Source organism: Orbicella franksi, chromosome 13 (assembly GCF_964199315.1).
Source record: "Orbicella franksi chromosome 13, jaOrbFran1.1, whole genome shotgun sequence".
In the NCBI taxonomy this organism is placed as follows: Eukaryota; Metazoa; Cnidaria; class Anthozoa; order Scleractinia; family Merulinidae; genus Orbicella; species Orbicella franksi.
The window spans coordinates 1,431,794-1,456,548 of record NC_138157.1 but is presented as its reverse complement, the minus strand read 5'-3'; the positions used below and the strand labels follow the sequence as shown (position 1 = coordinate 1,456,548).

The 24,755-nt window shown below is 37.8% G+C and overlaps 2 protein-coding genes across 6 annotated transcripts in view; one reads left to right on the top strand and one right to left on the bottom strand.

Annotated features, from left to right (window-relative positions):
• Positions 1 to 17,797, bottom strand: part of LOC145465950 (kinesin-like protein KIF15) — a 43,899-nt gene extending 26,102 nt beyond the window's left edge. Inside the window, exons 1-3 of one of the 5 annotated variants that reach the window (XM_081449719.1) lie at positions 17,419 to 17,797; positions 6,944 to 7,097; positions 4,974 to 4,998 (exon numbers count right to left, since the gene is read on the bottom strand). In XM_081449719.1, coding sequence (XP_081305845.1) covers positions 4,974 to 4,998; positions 6,944 to 7,016 — 98 coding nt within the window. In that variant the 5' untranslated portion in view covers positions 7,017 to 7,097; positions 17,419 to 17,797. The other 4 variants (XM_081449720.1, XM_081449718.1, XM_081449722.1 and 1 more) reach the window with 4 other exon arrangements.
• A 2,135-nt stretch (positions 17,798 to 19,932) lies between these two features.
• LOC145465498 (beta-1,4-N-acetylgalactosaminyltransferase 3-like) lies at positions 19,933 to 24,593 on the top strand. The gene is made up of 5 exons (XM_081449283.1): positions 19,933 to 21,118; positions 21,539 to 21,732; positions 22,790 to 23,055; positions 23,523 to 23,782; positions 24,265 to 24,593. Exons 1-5 carry the CDS (start codon positions 19,985 to 19,987, stop codon positions 24,568 to 24,570), a joined length of 2,160 nt encoding a protein of 719 aa, XP_081305409.1. The 5' UTR covers positions 19,933 to 19,984; the 3' UTR covers positions 24,571 to 24,593.
• Positions 24,594 to 24,755: the final 162 nt, after the last annotated feature.

Here is a 24,755-nt window from a genome sequence, read left to right as displayed (position 1 = left end):
AAATTCTCAAATCTGTGAGAATGTCAATTTGGGCAGGTAGAATCAAAGCTTTCACTAGCCTGACAGACAAGCAGGAAAACAATTACAGCCTAGCTCTTAAAATAAACATAATTAAAGCTTGACCATGGGCCACATGTACAAGTAGGTCCTACTAGAAAAATTCTTTATGTATTTCCTAGCTTGTAGTCTGAATCTGTACCTAGAATCAGAACTAACTGTCAATAATAAGACAGGAGTTTCAACAAAGGCTGTACAGTGAGCAAATTGACCAGCTGTGAGGAGCTCAAAATTTTATCCCCGTCTGTGACAACCAATTGCCTTCCTACTGAAAACTTTAAAGAAACCCCTGATAAGAATTACATAACTATGAGGTGTCCAGTCGGTAATTAATATTGATTAATTCTGACCTCTGTGAATTTCAGGTTACCGCCACAACTAAAAAAAATCAATTGAAAAAATCTAGAAAGATGTTAAAATCTGGGCTTTTGTTAACACACTTTTCAAGAATGTTTCAATTTGTTTTGAAGGACATGCATTGTCTCATTCAGATGTATATTTATTTGGCAAACAAAAGGTGAAATTGATGTATTTCCCTGAATTAAAAGCATAAAATGTTTGTAAGGTGCAATTAATTTTAGCATCTACAAGCCACGCTATTATGTAAATATGGGTTATTGACCAAGCATGAGGTCAAGATGGCTGGATATTGTCCAAGTTCTTTTTCTGCATGTTTATGGACTGAGACAGAGTCGAGGTCCATAAACTTGCATAAAAGAACAAGGTCAACATCAAGACATCTTGACCACACAAGCTTGGTCAATAAAGGATTTATTATATGGCTTTTGTGGAAATTTTTCTTGCAGGACACTGCAGGTAGTCCCGAGTGATTAGCCAATCACAGCCCAGGATTTGATTCATCTTGCCCACTCACAGAGCTAGTCATATAATAACATTTTATAAAATTCAAATGTGTTGTATGTCAGTTTATACTAGTTTCATTTTGATTTCAGGATATCATAGGATAATGCACATTCAATAACATCACCATCTTAAATTTAGACTAGTACAATATATAATAAGATAAATGCTAACATTTAAGTACAATTAAGATCAGGATTGATTGGCAGACTCCAGACAGTCGAGCATTGTTTGAATGGCCACCTTACAGCCAAAACTCTAATTCACAGATGTTACAGTTACCAAAACAGACTTTGAATACCCCAAAACTTCTACTGGTAAATGTAATCATGTAATAAATACCCCTGCGTAGCTTGACAATCCAAGGAAAGTATAATTACTTATAAAGAAGTTCGGTTCAAAACATTTTGCCGCCTGTGACAAGCAGTTGCCCTTCTGCTGAAAACGTTAATAAAACCCCTGGATAAAGTGGATTGGAAATCCTTTTTCTGTGGCTTCCCACAACAAAATTCATTGGTATGAAGAAATAAAGAAATTGTGACTATATTTGATCACTTCAAAGTTATATATTAAATTATTTAGTTTTGGAAAGTTCAGCTTTAGTTAGCTCTGTAAAATGTTACAAACCATTACTCAACCAATGAAATAATATTTGTTTTAAAAAAACATCTACCACTGACAGTGAAAATTTCTCAAAAAACAAACACAACACTGATCCCAGCCAAAACCATAATAAGATGCTGTTGTAAACATGTGTAATTTGCAAAAAAGCCAATGTTAAATCCTGACATAATTGCTTTGGCATAAAGGTTAAGACACAGGAGTTCTCTTTTCATTACCAAGACAGTTAAACACACAAGGAATAAAATGCACCTACAATCTAAAGCAATACTAAACACTGATATTTACTTAGTCAGGAATAGATGCAAACTGATCAAATGCAAAGCAAGTGATGACAAATTAATAACATAATAAAGAAGTTCAACATTATAATCTGCCACTGTTTAACCACAACATCAATTGAATTTAAGCACTACTCCAAGTTAAATTGATGATTGCAATTTTTTTCTCATTCATTGTCATATGCACAATTTTACCTTTGACAGAAGAAGCAAGTGGATACACTGTGCCTCTTGCTAGTTAATCTGCAGCTATGCCCAAGAATTGTTTGTGCCAGCATATCAAAGGAACTTTACAATCATTTCATCCACTAGAGATATTGAATATGGGACTTTACACATGTGTGACCTTGGCAAATATCAATCTGGTATCCAAACAAACTGTTTTGATAAACTCTTATTATGCTACGTCCTCTCTTACCCCACGGACTAGAATTTCTATTAGCAGAGGTAGCTATTCAATTTGTAATCCAAAATAGCAAACGAATCATATCCATAACAATGAGTGCTCCTGCTGGATACAGAACCTTCTATTGTGAGACCAACACAAAAGCTATTATTATTATTGGAAGTTATATTTATTATGTAGAGAAATCCAAAACTCCAAAACAAACTGCTTCACTGTTTTGTCAAGATTCAATCGTTTAAAGCCCTGACATGCATACAAATTGTGCTCAATGGTCTCTGAAAACATTTTATCAAATCAGATCAGAGTTTGTTTAGTCTATATCAAAACAGACTGTCTCTCTTGATCATTACCTTATTCTTGCGGCATACATGGCTGATTTTGTGTCGTCATTTTGAAAAGAAACAAACTTCAGATCATGCAGGAGCTTCAGTTAGAACTGTGAATGGAAACTCTTTGTTATCAAAATCAAAAATCACTTGTCACATGTTAAAAACAATGCCAGTGTGGTTCACTTCATGACGTAAAAATTAAAGCTATTGCTTTCCACAGTCTGTTAAGCTCATGCCTTAAATATTTTGTCCTATTTTTAAAACAGTACTGGAATTACTTCGCAGTTCTTTTTACATTTTTCACTAATCTAAGTATGAATCTCTGTATAGAATCAACAATTTTATTTACGAACAAAAACATTACACACGAGATAGAGCAACAAATTTGCATATCAAAATATTTTGCTGTAGTTCATTATCTGCTCATCAATATCCTAAATGATTCAATCATTAGCACTGCCCTGTTATAATATTGTTGGTCAATAACAATTGAATATGTTTGCATAATCAACCACTGTCACATTTTGTACTTTTTTTAGAATAAAATCCATGCATTTTTTAAAACATTATAATTTTATTGAAAGCATTATTGGTTGGAGCAGGGTTATCATTTACCCCTCACTCATTACCTTGACCAGCTAAAAATACACATGCGTAAGGAATAAAATTCAAACAAGGCTGGAGTTGTAAGTTAAAGTTGAAATTTCTGTAGGTTAAACTTCAAGCCACAGTTTGGGAAACTAATAATAATATATTTAACAAATTTATATAGCACTGGATATTACAAAGGGATATTACAAAATCAGTTCAAAATAAAATGCTCTAATTCCTGTCTCTATTCAGGAAGCGTAGAACTTTAAAACAACCTCTTAAAATTGGGCAAACAGAAAATAGCCTTTTCCTTCATGTTCCAAAAGAAAATTCCTCAGCCACTGCAATTTTGGAAACAGTATGCAAGCATATATAGTAGGATTATATGCTCTCAATTTAATGCTATGACAATCTAACACACATTCGGCAATTTATATGCATTGTACACACATGTACAAACCCATTCATCATTTTATGTTGATTTATAATAATAATCTGTTAATGAATTTTAAAAAATTTGCGATTCATTCACAGCTGTAATAATGACAGATGATTTCTACTTAGCTTCCATAATCCGCAAGACAGAAATGTCCTCAACTATGGCATGTATTTACAAAATTATGCTTTTATCCTTTAAAGTAATGATGCCTCAAAATCGTTTTCACAAAAAAAAAACGTTCAGTAAATAAGATTTCTAGATCACCGCATCACCTGTTGCATCACAGTCCATATTCCCAATTTTCCCACTAAAACGGGTTTAATCAAATTACATCATATAAAACGATTTAATTTAAACAGTAGTTTGGCAACCTAATCTTGTACAAGATTTTACATTACAATGAACTTACCTATCTTGTGTTCTGTGGCAAAAATATTACCAAAAGCTCAAAATAGCTCCTGTTTTTGTTTTTGAGTTAAAATCAGATCTGACTACATTTCAGCTGTGGCGACTTTTCATAGCTGCAAAATTGCAGCTGTTAGAAAGAATATATTTATAAAGGTCCAAAACTTTCATTTTCCTTGCTCTTTTGCCTTTATTACGCGAGTTGAAAAAGCTAACTTCAGAACTTTTCTTGTATTTTGAGTTTCAACTTCATTTGTTTGTGATGTCGCTGTTTACCGTGTATACTAAGCCATCCAAATTTATCTCGTACGTAGACTGATGGGAAAAATGAAGATTTTGAAACGAAACACAAGTCTTGAATATAGGAATTGAAGACAAAGTTTTATCGTCAAAAAGGAAGCTTAAATATAACTCCTGTGAATCGGTTTTGAAGAAATAGTAAATGATCATGCCAAAAGTAACGTAAATTCTGTGTTCGAAGCGCCTTTGCAAAAGGCTACAAAAGAACCACTACTGTAAATGGATATACATTCACCTTTTGTGCCCGAACGATATTGCCATCAAGATTGAACAGTTCCGAACATCATGTCGCCTGTCTAGGGATTTTTCCCTCAGGGAATTCAGGAAAATTCAATACGCAGAGTTTATAAGGCGCGCATCTGTTCCTCGGAGCATCAAAAATGTACCTGCGCGTCACTCGACAATGAAGCTGTTCGTGTTTGTTTACTTTAGATCGGTTCTTACGCAAGTACCGCCGCCAATAAAATATGTACAAACGATTTGAACGAAAAAACACTTGAAAATTCACAACTAAAGTAGCTTCCCAAGAGAGAACTAAATATTAGGGGCGCAATGTCGAGATTTGCCATTTTCTAGTACTAGCAGTCGTACTGGCATTCGATAAATTGAATCTGGCTTAGCTTACGCAAAAAGCTCGACATAAATCACAATAAATCTTACAAGAACTTGAAAAGAGTACTTACCTTTCATATCCACTGATTGATGTTTCTACGAAAATAATCAAAGAATTTGAGTGAGTACAGAGAAAGTTCTCGAAGAAGTTAAAAGCGACTTCAGAACGTGACCGCAACAACTTTTAGCGGCCCAACGGCCCCAGCCGCGAAGCAATGGCTTCTCTTGCATGCCCACCTTTTCCTCTACCAGGCAAATGAATTCTCATGGCAATATCACACTTGATTAGAGTAGAAAAATGTGGTAAAAGTTTCAGCGAAAGTTAAACCAGCATGCTTGAAAAGGAAATGATGTAACGCCGTTGAAACGGTATCTTCTTCCTTTCCGAACCGTTTTTGCCAAATCAAATTTCGCGCTCGGCGCATGCCCTTGAATTCGTCACGTGACTCAAGGAAACAAATTCTCGGTTCAGGATTATATTGACAAACACACGTTCGCCGCTAAAACCCACCGGGAGAGATTTTCCACACGAATCTTACTACCCTCCCTAAGAAAATTCCTAGGAGATTACAAGATATCATTTCAACTAGAAATTAAGAGAGAATGCAGGGAGTGAAACCGTGACGTGACAGAATCGAAATGTCACTTCCGGTTAAAACATTTTAACTTCCGTTTCACGCAACAGAAGCTGCTGTCCAGCTTTTGGTGTGACAATCATTGCAGTGCATGTCAAAATTATGTGTGAACAACGATTTTCATGTATATCCTAATTTTCATAATATCAGACAGAAAAACAAGAATCAAAGTGAACTTTCAAAAATGTACAAAAAAAAGTCAGTGAGATCAAAGGGATTGAAGCCGGCGAAGACAACGTACAGTACCAAACTGCTCTCCCACAACGAACTGCCACCCAAAACACCAAACAGCGTCCACAGATTCACTCTTTACTTTTCAAAGCAAACAGCGGAAATTAAACGCTTAATACATACTTTTGGACACAAAATACTGAAAGCAAGTTGACGATATGTCAAATGTCATGAAATTGTATAGCGATAAAGTCAGCGATAAGACGTGTATATTTCAATAACAGTAGGCTTTTCGTCAAACAAAGATGTTCTTTCCGGCCATCAAAAGGATAAACGCGACTTGAGTTGTCTCCGATGCATTGCTCAACAACGAAAACTTCAGTAGCAAATTAAATAGCATTTTAAACATTCACATCCAGTGTTTATCAGAAAGCAGCTAAGCAAGACTTTTAAGCCAATTCCCAATGGTGTTTATCGTTAAGTTATATATGCAAATGAACTATTGTTTCGATAGAACTCTTTACACATCACCGTGAAAAGAAGTTTGAACTTGAATTAAGTGAGGGCTCCCTAATTGGTCAAGGAAGCACAGAAGCGTAACTCGTTCGCGAGTTCTTTGGACAGTGTTTGTTTAACCAATTTTTCCGTCATTGCGAGTTCTCTTTGAAGAAGTGAAAAAGCGTCAACGGTCTCTTCATTTTTAAGGGCACGCGAAATCCAGATGAATTTCCTTCAGAAATGACACCGGTTTCAATGAACGTTTCCTTTTACCATTAGCGCGTACAATGTACACGACACAAAAACGCACGACAAACAGGCCTGTCTTTTGTCATCAATTCTCGGCCATTCTAAGCTGAGAACCACTTGCGGACCTGTTGTAACGCGATAGATTTATCAAAACAATAGGTCTTGCCGCTCTTGTTTCGGCGATGAACAAAGATTACATATAATTTGCGACGGTCAAAAGACTAACAAACTGCGTTTAAATTTCTCGTCTTAGAAATAAGCAAAAGGTTGTTACGAAACTGCTTTTTTGCATTCTAATCTCACACACACTGCTCTCGAGGTTAAAAATCCTAGTGGCACACTGTGTATTCTATCTTACAGTCATATCCATCGATTGACGCGGGTAAAATTTCCCGCGAAGACTCTAACCTTTCGTGACTGAAATGCACAGCGATTTAGGTGTACATTTCCACGCCGACAGTGAAATAAACAAGTGAGCAAGGACTTACTTTTGCTGTGCCTTAGGTTCCCTTCATGTACTCCTGCACTATTGGGCAGCATGGATTCCTCTTGTTGAAGCATTAGAGTATTGTCCCGCGACTTCAATAGAACGATTCATCAAGCACATAATGTCACCAGTATCGGCGATCTCAGAATAATGTCCTGCGAGGGGCATACGACGAACACATGATCAAATTATACCCGGTAACATAGCACGCCAACACAAACTGTCCCATGTAAGAATCAGCACTATTCACGCATGCGCGAGTGTACACAAGCTCTATGGAAATCTTGCACTAATTGAAAGTAATCCCAAGGGTAATTGTTTTCGCCCTTTCATCAAGTCCCTCTACAGAATCTCTGTTTTGTGAATTAATTGCGGGTTTGAATGCGACTTGTTGGGCAAAGTTTTCCAACATTCTGACACATCTCGTGTCTTGTCGATTTTCGTGATGTCCAAAACAAACCTTGCCGCCCGCCATTGCGCTCGTTTGTTTGCCCTAGTTTTCCAGCTATGTGGTTTTTGATCAACAAACAAGTTAGGCCTTCAATAAAAAATTCAATAGCAAACCAACGCGTGATAAAATACGATGAGGATGTGCTTTTGACACAAAGGACTCTTAACATATCACAATCAGTACTTGTTCTTAAAAAATAACCTACTTATCTACGACTCAGAAGGACCTATCATTGGGTTATTTACTGTCTAATCAGAGACAAGCATTGACTTGAACGTAAAATTAAAATACTGATTTGGTTCTCACTCTTTCGGTCGCACATGAAGTGTTTTGTTACGCCACATAACGTATAGCTTGTTCAGAGCAAAAGAAGAACCCACACACCAATATATCGAAGTAAAATGTTGAGCCGTGATCTGCCTAAGTAACCTTCACCCCGGCGTTCCGCATATTTCTTCTCAATTAGTTTTGGCTAGACTGTGTGCTGACAAACATGACATTCAAAGCCATCACATGCACTTTTCACTGTTGTTTAATCCTTCCAAATCTCAAAACTACAGATTTGTGTAACCCTGGAGGATAAATAAACTATCAGTGTTAAGCCTCGAGTCGTGCTTGAGCGCTGGCGGCATAAGAGCATACGTGACCAGGACTAGCAAAGATAAACACTGTTTTCTTTTGTTAGTTCTTCAATTAGTCTGTAAGTCATACTTGGAAAAAAACACCGAAAAGGGTACATAGTGTAGTTTTTCAATTTCGTCCCATCCAGCAATCCTCAAAGAGGCAACGCCTTTGTCAGTACAATGCTCCGTGCATTGTTTCTCGCAAGTTTGCCCTTAGAATCTCTTATTTTACATGTAAAGGAGGTCTCGAGAGCTTGCTTGCATGCTAACAAATGTTGCATGGGACATGTGAAACTGATAGGTTAATCACATGATACAGTGACCGACCGTGCTCATGTCTCGAAGTACGACAGTTGAACAAAACTTAGTGTAGTTAACGTCAAGTTAACACAGTTAAGTTTTTTAGACCATGCGTTGTCTATTTGTAATGTCTGTAATCGCTGCTTGTTTTCTTTTCCTTCTGAAATTGAAATGGCCAAAAAACAAGAATATTTACAGTGTACGGTCAAGTTAAACTGCTCTCCGAAAGACTGCGTTAATACTGCAGTGTACTTAATGTGCAGTGTAATACATATAAGTTCTTAAGTTATTATCAGTCTTTCAACGGTGTTCAAATAACTTTTGCGTTCTGGGTATCACTGACTTTAAGACGATCACGTCAGGGAGTCACTTGTGTCGCGGTCATGCCATGAGTCACTGATTTTTAATTTAAGAGTAATCAACACTCCAGCAGGAACTTTAATTAAAATATCCAATAATGGGTTTCCGACGTGCTGTGGCTGTCTACAGATTTATTTTATTAAGTTTGACGAAGAACATCGTAATCATTCAATGGAGTACATGTATGTGATCTTGAGAACCTTACAGTCCTTACAGTGATTAGGCAAAATTGTTCTGCTAAGCCTTGGGTTCCGCAGTTATTGATACTCAAAGAGAACGGCCTCAAAGGACCAGTAATCAATGAATTCCTTTCCTAATCGTCTAATGCTGTTCTTTGTGATCAAAACAAAACTTCCCAATACGATATCAATACATTGTCAAGGAGACGTGTGATGAGAATCAAGAAAATTATCAGCCGACCTACACCAAAGAGATGGTCAAAGACTCTCCAATTAATTAGGAGATATCGTCTTGATGTACTTTCAAATTCTCATAACATTACCCATTATTCGGAGGTGAAAGAGAATTTATATTCAAACTTAGGATAGAGAGGGTTAAACGACCTGCAATACAATATCTGTGCATAACAAAAGCTTACATGAATCGAAATTAGCAGACCCCACGGAAGCCCTTTTGTGTTATAAGCAGTTTGTTTGCTTCTGTAACGAGACTTAAAGCAAATCAAAGTGTTGTAAATTATCACAGCTCTATGTTGTTTACTTTATCCATTTATAACTAAGTTTTGTCTGTTTAGTAGTAAATGCACGCAAATTATCTTGCACGCAAACTATCGTTAATAAGGTGGCTGAACTGGGGTCGATAGTGTCGATAACTTTGTTCACTTGTCACTCATCAGTGTGTAAGTAGCTGTAGAATTTCCTTATCCTTTCTCGGTGAAAAAGTCCTCTTCAAAACTGACAAATCGATTGCGTCAGTCGGTAAAGACAACATTTGACACAGAGTCAGAGCTAGACCTCAGAGGGGTAAAAATAACAATCTCAAATTCACGGTTCCTAAGATGAAAACCCCGAAACAGCCAATGACAGTAATGGTGGTGACAGCAGAAGGCGATCTGATTTACTTTTGATTTTCCAACTCTGGCTGGGGCCAGCCTGTTGTATAAGCGCAGAAATAATCGTCTTAAAGAGTAAAAAAGGTCCTTAATTTTGGCAGACTTTGCTAGTCTAAAGGAATATTTCAGGAACTATTAAGAATCCTAGCTGCATTTGTGCTCAAAGAACTTTTAAAAATTCGAAATGTAATGATAAAGCTAGGAGGTTGTTTTAACAAAAGTTTAGGTTTCCAAATAAACAGTCAAAATATTTCAAACTGACGAAGTAGGAAATTTTTTTCTGGTATGAACTGAATTACTAACTTATTTAACCGAGAGATTATGGACCATATTATTTTGTAATCCTGACCAAAGAAAATAAATACCATATTAATTAACTTCGTCACTGCACACGTATATGATGACGCTAGAAAGAGCCAAACTGAAAGAGAACCGGGTTGTTTGATGTGCCTTCGCGTTATTTTAATTACGGATCAAAAGAGCCGTGATCAAGGACAGTCTTAAGCGTGTGTTCTGATTGGCTCATAAAGGCCGTTCCGTGGCTTTTACAATATAACCATTAAAACGACTTAACAGGAAAATATGGTGCAGTAAACTTTGTCATGCAATCAGTCAATGGTGGACTGAAACGAGACTGAAGGTGACATACACATGATTAGGTCAACCAATTAAATAATAGTGGAAAAAAAGTACGACAGAGTGTCAAGAGTATTAGGGAAATTTAAAATTGTAACCGCAAGTCCAGTAAAATAACATGCCATATTATCTAGCCATCAAATTTCGAAAACAACCAGTGAAGTGATTGTGTTGTAAAATGTGTATAGAACTAACTGAGTAACTTTACACATGCTTGATAATGACAACTACTGACATGAAACTCTTGAACGAAATCATGCAAGCGTATGAATTAGTGATTGTTTTAACTTGGGCTTTTAACACCTGGAGTCGCATTATTAAACTTGATTTTAACTAACAAGATTAGGTGTTGTAAATGAGGCAGTTAAAAGATTAAGTGGGAGCTTCTCGACAAATTTTAAATTGGCTAATCGAATTATCTGTTTCCTGTTTTTGTCACAATGGGTGGTGTTAATACACTCTTCTTGGTTTCACGGAAAGCTTGGCTTTTGTGTGACGCCGGCCACAATTCAGAAGTTTGTTGTGCTTTAGGCAATAAAACATGGGGTAATCGATGTTCAAATTAAAACGCACGCAAACCATCAGTTATCTGTAACTCGAGAGAAAACTCAATACTCTAGTCCGACTGAGGTCTGAGAAAGGAGCCTGCATGTGACTTTAAATACAACTTGACAGTTTATACACACATAGCTGATATGAAACTGCAAGGATAAAATATCAGAAAAAAAAATTAGTGGACCTTGTATCGTAAAATGTCTCTCCTGATTACATAACTTTTGAACAAAATCATTCGTGGAGGACAACTTCCCGGCCATTCGCAAAGTTTGCAGCGGCTACTATCCGTGGGATGGCGCGAAAAAGAGGGTACTGATAATTTTTTCTTTGTTAATGCTCACCAGTAAAGGAACTGATATCAAAATCACACGAGACAATTGTTCCTTGACGAGGGTTTTGAATGGAAGAACACTGTGTTTCTCATTTTATACTTGAAGATTAGTCAAGCGAAAACGTATCATGAATAGCCACAAGTGGACTGTCAGGCTTGTGTTTGAGTGGTTTCCAATAGACTCTTTTACCATCAAGGAGGCCGGTTTTGTTTTATTCCCGGCAACTAGCTTCCATTAAATCCCTCAGAAAGTTGATAAGTACAGTGCAATTATTAAAACGGGATTACCACAAGTGTTATAACTCCGACCAAAATAGCATTTTATTGCCGAGGGCGAATTTAACTTGATTGTTCCACACCAATGCTACTGCCCGTAAAGCCATTAATAACCTTAAATTATAAACAAACCAACGTTTTAAAGCACCCAACCAAAGGAACTCGGTTACTCGGAATACTCACTTGATAATACTACATAAAAACAGTAAGACTGCGAGATCTGCTAAGTCGAGAACAAGAATCATAAGAACAAAATTCTGCTTCGAAGTTTTGAAGATACCGTTTACCTATTCCAAATTGAAACGTTCATTTCGTAACCTTGTGAGACGACTTTCAAGCTGGCGAAACCTTCAATAGTTGAAATTTTACTCGTATGACTTTCACCTCAAGAACTGAGGTAGCCTCAGTTTCTTTTTAATTTGCACTGTCCTTCCTTCTGGGTGTACATCCACGTCAGTCCACTAAGACTCAAACAGGTCGCTTTAGTACGAGATCTGTCTCAAATTTAAGACTTATCTCAATACAGCTTCCAGACCCTTAAGGACCATGTGGCTAGGCGAATTACAGAGTACAAGGAAGCCTTCCTGTATCCAGTATTCAATCTGTATCCCGCTGGGTCTGAGTCGGGTTGCTGTCGTTGTCGTTTTAAAATGTGAAGTACAATAACTCAGTCACAAATGTCAAAGTCAAACATTCGATTCACTTGCATTGCTTCGCAGTGTCTCGTTATAAAATGACACACACACCACAAATGGAAGAGCACACTCTGATCTCGTGCCCGACAAGTCTGCTCTAAGCAACTTTAGACGATAATTATGAATAATTATAGTATAGCTCATTACAACTGATTCGACAGCTTTAAATAGCCCACCTACACTGTTGGAAATCAGTGATTTTGAGGACATAGTTGTCTTGAAAACATGAACGTCTAATTGGAAAGCGAAATTTTCTCGGGAAAACTTAACATATTTTCTTGTGGCAAATCCCTCTGAGTCTGTATAAGATGAACTGCTTGCAAACTCGTGAGGAAATAGAGTTATCGGTAAATCCATTTAAGCGTATCACAGTCGTAATGACTGTCAAATAATGCGCGCACAGCGAAAGCTTTTGAGAAACGCAACTTGTGCTTACCGCTTGCGAAATCCTTCGCTGGTGAAATGGCATGTTCTGTTTACCGCACCACTATCAGCAGTAGATACATATGTATAGCTCACAGCTCGCTTTCTTGATTAACGTGACTGTGTAGTGATCAGTTGGTTTGCGTAACTCAAGTGTCTAATTATAATCAGACCTACTCTTCGTATAGTGAAATGTTTAGCTATCCCATAAGGCTTTGTGCTCGCAGTGTCATTGAACCATTTCTAGACAGGGCTGAGTCACGATTTTTCTCTCAGTTTCAGATAAAGTTTTATTTTTCCAGGAGATCTGTGCATCATGTCAGAAACATAGAACTGAATCTTGCCTCTCGAATTTTCTTAAATTCTAATTACCCACGATGAACAAAGCAATGGTTTTGTGGTAAAAACAATGAAAAGAGCTACATAGTACTAGTGGCTTTCTTAATGTCAATCGTCTTATAATTATTTTTTATTAGTTTTTTTTATTGTCTTGATTTCGTCTGCTGTTGGAAATGAAAGGTGGCAGCAACTTTAAACTTTGACGTTTCATAAAATGCAAATTTGTATTAACGTAACAGAATTCCCGTTGAATAGATTCGACTACGTAACTGTGCATCAAAGTAAAAATTTAATGACGTCAAGGAAAAGAGACCATATGACTTCATAAGGTGGTGAACTGTGACCTTGAACTACGAAATAAACGATCTGATTGAATGGCGTGTTTCTCAGGGTAAGTTTGGTACGTTTGGTCCTCAGAGTGAGTTTGGTTCGCTAAAAGTTGATATACGTTCTTTTAAATCCTTGCATGGGTAGTAATACTATTAATGACCTTTAGTTGACAGCATAGTTATTGAACTGGAAATAATGTTTTTTGAAATCTACATTTTTTTCACGATTGGTTGACGAAATGGAAAAATATCATTGTCTTGGTCACTTCATAAAAAGTCGGAAATGATTTATGTTCCATATTTAATGATGACGGTTTATGCATGTCATAGCGAGTCATTTTGGTCATTCCTATTGCGAGCATTTATAGGGGGGAGGTGACGGCAAGGCCAACTTTTACGCTGTTAGCTTTTCTCATTTGCATTACAATGTAATCCAACGTGAATGCGAAACTAGCTACACATTAGCCCGAAATTGTCTCACATACATGCTAGATTACATCAGTAATGCAAATGAGAATATTAAACCGTGAAAAGGGCTATTTTAAATTTTTCCTCGCTAATTTTTTTACTTGTAGCTCAGAGATTATATCGGACAACATCCCCTATACGGTTTTTAAAGCGTCATCAGTCAAAAGAGCCGGTAAGGTCAAGGGCAAGTAAGGAGCAAAATAGAGTGTTTGACGGGACCGCAGGTAAAACAAAGGGATGGAGAGAGGTCAGAAGCTGCTGACAATGGATTAGACAAACGCTAAAACTGGATAGAAGGCAACTGACTTGGAAGGCCAGAATTTCAGCAGACTTCATCAAAAAACGTTTGTAGGTGGAATGCTTTGGCAATTAAACTGAAAGAAGGTTGACAAGATGAGGAGGTCTGAAAAGTTTGGAAGGGCGTGTATCAGTGCCTAATAGGAACTTGAGGAAAATGAGAGTAAATTGGACAATAAAAAATTTAATTACGTTAACTCTTTTAAAGCAAGACAACGTATATATATGAAATATACTGACATAAGGTCAGTATTCTTTATGAAAGACCATCGTAGTTATGAACGCAACTTGAGCAGTTGCGATGATTTTTCATGTTGCATTTCAATCATGTCAATTGTCAAGCATTTCCTGTTAGTAGAATTAGGGGCTGAGCCTTACTGACCTGAGTTATAATTTCAGACAGATTATCAGACCAAGACGGATTATCCCAGGCATTCCTTTGAGAACGGCCAGATTTCTGTTTATACATGTAGGTGGGATTATTTTCCTTAGACAATTTCGTCATCTAAAGCCGAACAAATAAATAAAGTTTAACTTCCGTTCATGGACCCGCACACGTTTGCGGAAAAGAGAGCCATTTCTGTGGAAGTATTTGAAATGTTCAATTTTTCTTCCTGTAAGTATCAGATAACGTCGGCGATTCGTGTACAAGTGAACTTTTTGATGAACAGCAAGCTCGTGGAGGTATTCATGAGAAGAGCTGCCGAGAGAACTAGCTCCCAATCGACCTTTAAATCCAAAATGGCGGCTCTGGCCGACGCGCACGCAATTGGCTTCAAGCTATGGGGCAGTCTTGACAGACTGTCCGCAGTTGTTAGTGCTATTAACAGGGCACGCCAATTCACTATTTTTCCAGGGTGTGGTATGAAAACGAAGCCAGATCTATATCACGATCTACTGCGTCACAAGACGAGATGAAGCCCGATGCTTCCGTGATTTTCGGTTTCGATGTAAATAGGACATCTTTTGGTGGATCAAGGCAATATCATATTGGAACTTACCCTCCGTTTGTTAATTTTCTGTTGTCACCTGTCTTGCTTGGTCAGTGTCTTGATAATGGCTTGATTATTAGAGTGTTAACATGTTAAACACGAACCGGTTTCTCTTATTGACACATTTTTCCATTTTTGGCCTGTTTCTTTAAATGGGAAGAGTCGTCACAAAACAAGCTGTATTCAGAGTTTAACGCTCAAAAGAAACTTCCCAAAACAGACAGCTGAGTGCGGGCAATTTCTAACTAGCTTGTCGACCCCTTGTCACATCAAGATTTTCTACTGAGCAAACAAACTGTGGAACATGGCAGGTTCTGAAAACTAATATTTACTAGAAAAGTGATTCAATGGCATATTCAAATCGGACAGAAGTGAAGAATCGTTTTTAGGTGATTCTTTTCAGTGAAATACTCAGAGACTAGGATTTTCGGATTTTGATAATAACAACGCCTACCGCTTAAAAAAACGCAAGCTTGATCAACTTCACAATGATGTTTTTCAATTCTCTAATTCTCTGCAATTCTCCTGCAATCAGAGTGAGCCAGAAAACCATAACATTTTGTCGCTGATGCTCTTTAACAAGCCCGCGAAATAAAAGATCGAAAAAAAAAAACTGTTAGGGTACAAATTTGCTGATAAACTGTCAGTCTAATAACAGTGCAATTAACTGACCATACTGCTCGCATACTTTCTAACGGTTCATTTAGGCAGCGTCTACACTACGCCGGAAAAATTTGAAAACACAGCTTTATTTCTACGGTTAGGCCTGCCGTCTACACTAATCAGTCACGAAAACGGAGCCGGCTTAATTTTCGAAAACACTCTTCAAACCTGAGAAATTTGAAAACACCCGCTTTGCGTTTTCGTATGGACGAAAAACATGTTGAAAGCGGAGCTTTACGAAAACGATGACGTCACGATAATCACGTGATTTCCCTGCCCGAGTTTTTCTCAAACACAAGTCCAAAATGACCGGTGACGTTGCGCTTTCAAATTTCTCCGGGGTAGTGTGGACGGAAAACATTTCATGTGTTTTCGGAGAGAAAAACCGTGTTCAAATTTCTCCGGGGTACTTTGTACGGGGCCTATGATTCATTTCCAACAAACATTTCCAGCAATATTTACGAAACAATTCGTTCCTCACACCGAGTATTCGTAGCATGATTTTTCATGATTTTTATTTTTTGTTTCCTTGGCGATATTTATCGGTCACGTCAGCCAAGACGCTCGCGATTCCATCTGCCAAACTGCATATTATGACTCACTGCATTGTCAGGTCTTTATTTAACTTTTGAATAATTTTGATGTGGCAGCCGCCGCTCGAACCTCTGAAAAGTAATATATTTTTTTATGGGGCAACCAATCATTCGTCAACCTCTCGACATGAAATAATTTATGATTATAATTATACTGATCTAAAAGCCTAGATCGCATACAGAAAAATGAAAAGGAATCATTAACATGTATCACAATATTTTCCTCCAGATCTTCCCAATCTATCAATCATATTTGAAGTCTCATCTAGGTTTTCAGTGGTCATAAAAAATCAGGGGTTTTAACTTGTCTCCATGTAGCTTCCTGGACACAAAGAGTGCGAAGCGCTAACAATATAACTCACAATATAATTATATATTTAAATATGCTCGTGTCATGGCTGAGAGACATTCAATTTATCTTCACCGCCTTTCACTACAACATCACAAACAGGTCCAACAGTTATTTTTAACTTTCGCACATGCATATAGATATACCGTTCAGTTTATTTTTCCCAATTTTTTTTAATAATCATTGTTTAATCAATGCTGTCTGTAATATATGTTATTTGCTATCTGCGAATAAAATTTGTCATCTTTAATTCTCACTTTTCGAAGGGATCGCTAAAAGCTGTACGCAGTCTTAAATATCGAGCACTGAGAGGCGTAATATTGACAATGTTTCAAGCGCAGTACGTTGAAAACGATGTAAGGAACATTTAATTTAGTATTAAACTGAACTTAACCACGTGTTCAAATTTTTACTAAATTATAACATCACAAAAACAGAGATAAATGTAAACGAAAAACGACAATTGCGAATCTAACTGTAAGCGAATTGGTTTACAAACTCACAGCGTCAAATTGTCGCTTCCGTTAGCAAAAAATCAAACGGAATGCTTTATCTGGGGTGAGTCACTTGAGGGCTATCAAATTACTTGTTCTACAAAGTGCGGTGTAAATCCCCTTGATTTCAAATATTCATCAACGGTTGGCATTGTACGTGAGTTTGAACGGAGCGGTCGAGCGCTGTGTCCCATTCAATTGAATTTAACAAAAGCTATAAATATTCTCACCTGCTCCACGGTGAAGCAACGCCGTTTATTTTATGCGCTTCTGGAAGTTTCTTGTGTGCCAGTGCGTACTCTCAAGATACTCTATATTCGCGTCAAACAGACTGATCGAAGTTTGAGTAAGACGGGAATACGGGAACAACAATAACAAACGCTGTCCGCCTGGCCCGAAGAAGAATAAACATAGCAGAAATGGAGAGATCTGATTGGTTGACCCGCTAATTGCCTTCGCACCTGCTGAGGCCGAGAATGCATAATATATAAATAGTCCTGGAACCTAAAAAAGAAGACTGCACTAACTCCGGTCAGTTCGCTTTTTAATGTCTTTTGATTCGGTTCTTCAAAAACCGCAGCAAGTAACTGTTTATGTACATTAACAATACGAGTTTGTGTCGCTGATTCATGAATCTAATTTCGCAATTATTTTAACCACAAGCCTATTTTATTCTTTTTAATTAATAACTTGTAATCCTCGCTCAGTTTAAGAACTCTCACGTATTACTCTCTATGTATTAAAGTAATATTCTCTTCTGCTTCTGTTCTTGTCTGAGTGGTAGTCAACTTAAAATACTTTCCTCGTGATCTGCAATAAAACTTACTTAATAATAATAAACAGCTCTCTGCCGGTTTTAAATTTCAAAAGAAACTCTGTGATGTATATGTATGAGTGTAACACAAACAGACGTACAATGTACGACCTACCTACAGTACAGTCTTTTCCTTCGTTCACGAAGACCTCTTACTAACCGAGTTCGAGGGCCGTACCGAGTGCAAGTTACGGACCGAGGTTTTTCCTCATCGATTTATGGCCCAACCGCGAAGCGCGCGGGCCATAAATTGAAGGGGAAAAACGAGGATCCGTAACTTACAGCACGGACCGAGAAAACGACGTTACTAAGGTATTTATTATGTCTCTGATGTGTACCTGATGGGTTCGGGAACGATTTCTATTCAACGAGGAACGGCTTCAAATTTCTGACGCGCCTGGAAAGCAAAACGAGTCAATTTGATATCGTTAAAGTGACTCTTAAGTCGTAAGCAGGTTTTAATACACAATTTTAGAAGTAAAAGAAAGTTTTATACGTTTACTTGCGGTAAATCACGAAACATGTTAACAACAAAAACAACTTTAAATTTTAGCGGGCCGTTCAGTAGAGTACGGCCCGCTAAATTGACCAATCACAGCGCCCGTACTAACTGAGAAAAATAATAAATCAAATCAAAGTCACGGCTAAATATATCAATGAACAGGCAGCTTTCTTTTCGTAATTAGAAAATTTGAAGAACACAAGAAAGAAGGTCGATGAAAATACTGCCTCATCTCTCAGTTTAGCTTGCGTTGCAGCCGGACGTGTCACAAAATCCCCGGTATAGGACTACGCCGGCGGGTTAGACTGTCTGCGACGCAGGCTACTCTTATTAGTATCTTGTCCATAAATTCAATGTTGCTTCTCTATTAATTTATTTATCTATTTATCTAATGGTTTATTTATTTATTTATTTATTTATAGATATATCTATTTGTTTGTTTATTTATGTAAAATTCGAGCTAAACGAATTATTTAATGTTATTTATTGTATATCTTGTTTGTGTAATTATTTATTTATGAAACTGATTCAGTTACCCTCAAAGCTCCAATGAGCATGCCTTTCATAGCTTTCGGGACAAAACCGATCATATGTCGGATCAAACCGGGCTTAAAAAAACTTGATATTCACCGCTTAAGAGATTAATTCTTCATGCCCTTGTTCAGTCCATGCTAAACTTCAGCCTCAGAAACTTTTAAAAGTTATCATTTTATGCTTATTGTGACTGTTTCATTATCTAATTCGTTCGAGTAACACGACAATTAATAGCTGGACCAACGAACAGACGGTTGACTGGCTAGATAAGCAGATACAGTATCAACTGAGTGACTACATGACTGACTGACTGACTGACTGACTGACTGACTGACAGATTGACGAATTTCTGGACTGACTGCATAACCGACTGACTGAATGACAGACAGACTGACAGACGAACAGATAGGTTGTTTTAGGCTGCCACCAAACCTCCCGTCCTACGTCAACAAAATCTGTAAAAGCTTCCCTGCTTCAGTTCGACCAGCCTGGTTATCGGGAACACTTTGTGACAGAGTTTTCAATAATTACAAGGAATCGAAACATAAATAAGCATAGCAAATAAATGAACGGATCAAACGGAAGAGCTTGTTGAGACTCCGGATTTTTTAAAAGTATTCTGTAACGATTAGGAGCTGATCCTAAACCCGCCCCTTTGAGACTTGCTATTGACCGAAATTTAGAATTACGTTTAACAAGTTTATTTTTTAAAGAATACCCAGTCCATAAAATGTAGTTTTTGTCTGCTTGTCTAATTATTACAGCACAATGAGTTTTTGGTCTCTAAGAGCCAGTCTATACTTGAAAAGAATGCATGTACCTTATTTAAATATATTGATCACTTTAAGTCAACGCAATAAGGAAAAATACTGAAAATTGTCTTAAAGTAAGTAGTTAAATCGTGTATCTACAATTTTAGTCTTCAGAGAAAAACAGAAGTTTAAACATGGAAATTGCTCGTTTATGTTACAATAATTTCAAAAGGAAGAAAGCTCAACTTCTGCTGGTGCTATTTTTTCTAATGGCGTTTACGGTTTGTTTTTACCTTACTATTCAAGAGCCAACAAAAACAGTCATTTACATGGACGATGTGAATAGTATTCTAAAAGGGTTATCAAAACCACTGTTCTTGAAACCAAGCAAAGCAGACGATTTTAGCTTTGAGCAAAGCGATCGCAAAATTACCGAGCACAAACTGGAAAACTTTCCTGACGACATCACTGAGAATCTCAGGGCTACTACGAAAGCGAGTGATGTGAAGCAGATTACATTGAATGAAAACAATACGTTGAGATACGTAAACAGCGAGTTTGGAAATAAACTTGGACTTCCTACAGAGGAAACGCCATTTGTTTCATCTCACGAGAAAAACCAGACAAGCCAACATGAAAATATTACATTTTCGTCACATGGAGTTTTAAACCTTCATGTATGGGAGAAAGTGTGTCATTTTCAAGTGGAAAGTTTACGTCAGTTTATCTTATTCCCTCAAGCTCCATCCAAACGAAGACTGTTAAATTCGTCCTCTTTATTCAGTGAAAAAGACAGTAACTTTGGAGAGCGAATGTTCGGATTCATTTCACCTTCTACAAGCGGACAATATCAGTTCGCTATTTCGTCGAGCGGAAACTCGGAGCTGTGGCTGAGTTCCGATGAGACATCTACGAACCTTCGGAAAATTGCCTCCCTTGGTTCTCGGGATAACCCTGGTCGCGGTAAACCTAGAAATTACATGACAGCTTCGTCTCAAATTTCCAAAACTTTTTCGTTAACGAAACACATGAAGTATTACATCGATGTGCTACACAAACACAAATCGGGCAAAGTCCATTTGGAGGTGGCTTGGCGATTTGCAGAGGAAGCCGAATTCAAAATCATAACAAGTGAATATCTGTGGGGTGCAATGAACGACAGCCATGTTCCTGATAATGCTGTTCAATTAGCTGATTACGATGAGCAGCCGCAACAGTCACGTGACTCAATCTGGCCGTATTTTAATCCCGAGGGGGCTAGGGAAATTTTGCCTGAATGTCCGTATGAACCGAGTTACCTGGTCAAACATAAGCTGATTCGATTCCAGGTGCGTCACGCGACACGTTATGATTAAAACCAATATCAGTCGTAAAAGGGGAGTTAAAAAATAACCAATTTAAAATGACAAATGATTCTTTAAGAAGAGAAAAGAGGAGGTCCGAAATCTCGTTCTCCTCTGTCGGAGTTTCTGTACCCTTCCTTCTGAACTCCAGAGATTTCATTTAATAACTGACTAATAGTTAATTTAATTAAAAAAATTTTTGCTTTGTTATTCTTCCGTTTCCCCGCCCGCTCGCATTTCTCTCAACTTAGCCGACTTAGGTGATGTTAAGGCTCAGCTTTACAGTTTTAGTTCTCCTCATTCTAGAAAAGATTCTCAAGTGTGGTTCCTCAAAAATTGGGTTGCTATTGATATTGCTATTGTTATTTTCCAGTATAGTACTATTCTGTCATTGTTTTCTTGCAGGGCGCTCGAAATAAAAGCAACACACATTTTGCTGCAGTGTATCCTCCAGACACCAGCAATAACTCTGTAGTACTAATGTACAATGAAGATATATGGTGGCAAGAAAACGCTGCCGGAAATGAGTTGACCAACCCAAATATGGCTAAAGGTGTTGCCCGTATGTTCATGGACGCTTTAGAAGCTAAATATCCTCAGTTAGTATTTTACCTTCTTGTTTTTGTTGCAAGTTTTCTTTGTGTTTACACTGCAAGTACTGCAATGTTGACGGCACCGATGTAAGGATCATGGTTAAAAAGCGTCAACAGCACGGTCATTTGACGTTTGTTTTACATGAGGTGGTATGGGAACCTCTGCTTTTGCTAGTTTTGCGTTGGCACAGAGTGCTTACAATTTGCGACAACCTTTCGCAATTGTCAAACCATGTTTTTAACAATAACTGCCTAATTTCTCGTGCGCTGATTGGTTCATTTTATCATCGATAAGAGCACAGACGGATAAAATTTTAATTTATGCAAGATTTCAAGTTCAACTTTCAGCTCTCAAACTGTCAACTTGTTAACCAATGAGATTTTATGGACTTTTTTAGTAGCCAATCAAAAAGCGAGAAAAGCTATTGATAATGTTCGCGTCATTTTGAATAAAATTCACTTATCTTTGTTTACGGCAAGTCAACGGCGTCTTTTCCCCTCATTTATTCCCAGCATTTGACCATTTTGGGGTCTTGTTATTGTAAAAATTAAATTGACGTCAGTTTTTTATGCGTCTGTCCTCTTATTGATGATAAATTGCGTCATAACATTGTCAAAGTGGCTGTGGAACCACGAGCCGCAGTTGAGTGGTTCCGCAGTAAACTTTGACAATGTTATGACGAAATTTATCATCAATAAGAGGACAGACGCATAAAAAACTGACGTCAATTTGTTTTAAAGTAGCGACGAGATAGTGCTAATACAAAACCATGAAATTATATATGCAAGCAACGATGAAAACTGAGAAATGCGCAGTTTGTCCTATCGTCTCTCTCTGCTATGACTTCTCTGAGTGTAGAAGGCCCAGGACAATAAACCTCGACATATGCGAATGCTTGTGTAGATAGCTATATTAAAGGCCAGGGATTCGAACGTCCTTCAGAAAAAGTCCTATTTTAACGTAACATAGCGATGAGTCTATGATATAGTGTATATTCAGATAGTTGGTTGTCCATTATCTTTTCTGATTCAGTTATTGTAAAACAGTTGTGTTTGCTTTTAGGCTGTACGCGCTTCAGGAGATCATTTCAGTGGAACATGTACCCGACCCACTAAAAGGCGATCGCTTTCTCCTGGAATTACGAATTAGTAATAAACAAACCGGGAGGAGCGTACTCTTGTCAGAACACGTCTACAGATCATTAGCGAAAGATAGTGAGTTGTGCTATCCAGAAGGATTTCAATGGAATAAAACTGCTACTGTCAATATCATCGTGCCTGTGAAAAACTCTGGTCGCTGGGCGCTCTACTTTATAAAGAATATTGCAGGTAATGTTTCAGCCACGTCATATTTGCAATGATCTACTCAATTCACAGACGGTGTTTGAGACCACATTTTCAGTCAGATATTTGTTATTGGCAATCCAGATCAATTTTCTCTCAACTTAACCATCCATACTTCTTATTTGTTTATTATGAGAGATTTGATGCTACCTAAGTCTAGAAGGCTTATTGTGAGGAGTTCCTTTGGTTTGAGTTTAACTTAAATTATGAAAAAAATGGTAAAATAAATTAAATAAGATTTTAAAAGTACATGTAACTCGCGTTTACGGAAAAGGTACGCTTCAGCTTGCTGTTCTTGGTAATTATATCGTCCAAGTCGTCCTTGGATAAGGTTCGCAGGTCTCTACTGGAGTGACGACATTGCGCCACTCAGCCGTGTGACACAGAATGAATAACTGAATATAACAGCCAGTCAGCGAGTAGTTAATATAACTCACACTTCTCATTTGCAGAGGTAATAAGTCAAACCCAGGACTTAAACGTGCACGTGATTATAGTTGACTACGAAAGCAAAGATATCGACATAGAAGCAGTGCTTCAAAGGAGCTCGATCAAGTGGTACTCGCTGGTGAGGACCCCTGAAGAGCAGGGTTTTCAGAGGGCACTAGCTCTTCAGCGTGGCGCTGCAGTGGTGACCGATCCTCACAGCATACTCTTCATGTGTGATCTTAATCTCAAGATTCCTTCCAATCTAATATCCACCATACGTAAGGTGAGCTCGTTTATTCTCTGTTTCTTACCCATCAAGAACAGTTTTTGTTTAATAAGCAGGTTGAAAATTCATCTTGTGAAAGCTGTTAAGCAGTGCTCATCATCGGGAAGTTTAGTTCTGTAATAACTGCAGTGCTTCCCAGATTGTCCGAGGTCGCTCTCGTACTAGTCCCTCCACTCGCGAACTCTCCTACTCTTGAGGAGTAACGGCTAGTAAAGCAACAACTTCTCACTACTGACATTGCCATTTAGAGAAGGCTTTGGCTCTGGAATGGACAGAGTCTCCTCAATTCTGCAATGAAAGACGTTTCGTATGCTAGTCAACATACATATCTCTTTCTGGAAATAAAAGCAGGTTTGAGAATCAGTCTATAATGGATACTGTAGTATTTTACAGTGATATTAGGATGACTAATAAACTCAACTTTATTAGAAGGGGGTAATGTCTGGCCACTAAGTCGTTTTTCTTGCTTTCTTCGTCAGCACTGCGTAGAAGGAAAAATGGCGTTCGCTCCAGTAGTAAAAAGACTTCGATGTGGTTATTACCCGGATGTTCCGTTCGGTTACTGGGAAACACTTGGTTTTGGATTGATAGCAATATACAAATCTGACTTCGATCTTGTGGGAGGAATGAACATACGGGAGTTCACAGGTTGGGGAGGGGAAGACTGGGAACTACTAGACAGGATTCTTATGTCAGGGATGGAGGTCGAGAGACTCAAGATCCCGGATTTCTATCATTTTTACCATCCTGCGTTTGCTGGAAGTAATAAAAGAGTTGGCGCGTAAAACAATAAATTTGAGGAATCATTCCATTTCATGGTAGAATCTGCTTCGATCGCATTTATGACTGGTATAAGAAAACTTCGCTAATCGCTTTGCTGGAAACGGAAATTCAAAAGTTTTCAACACGCAATCATAGCTGAAAACACTTTTGCAAGTTTTACAGATGTATACATAACATAACCCAACCC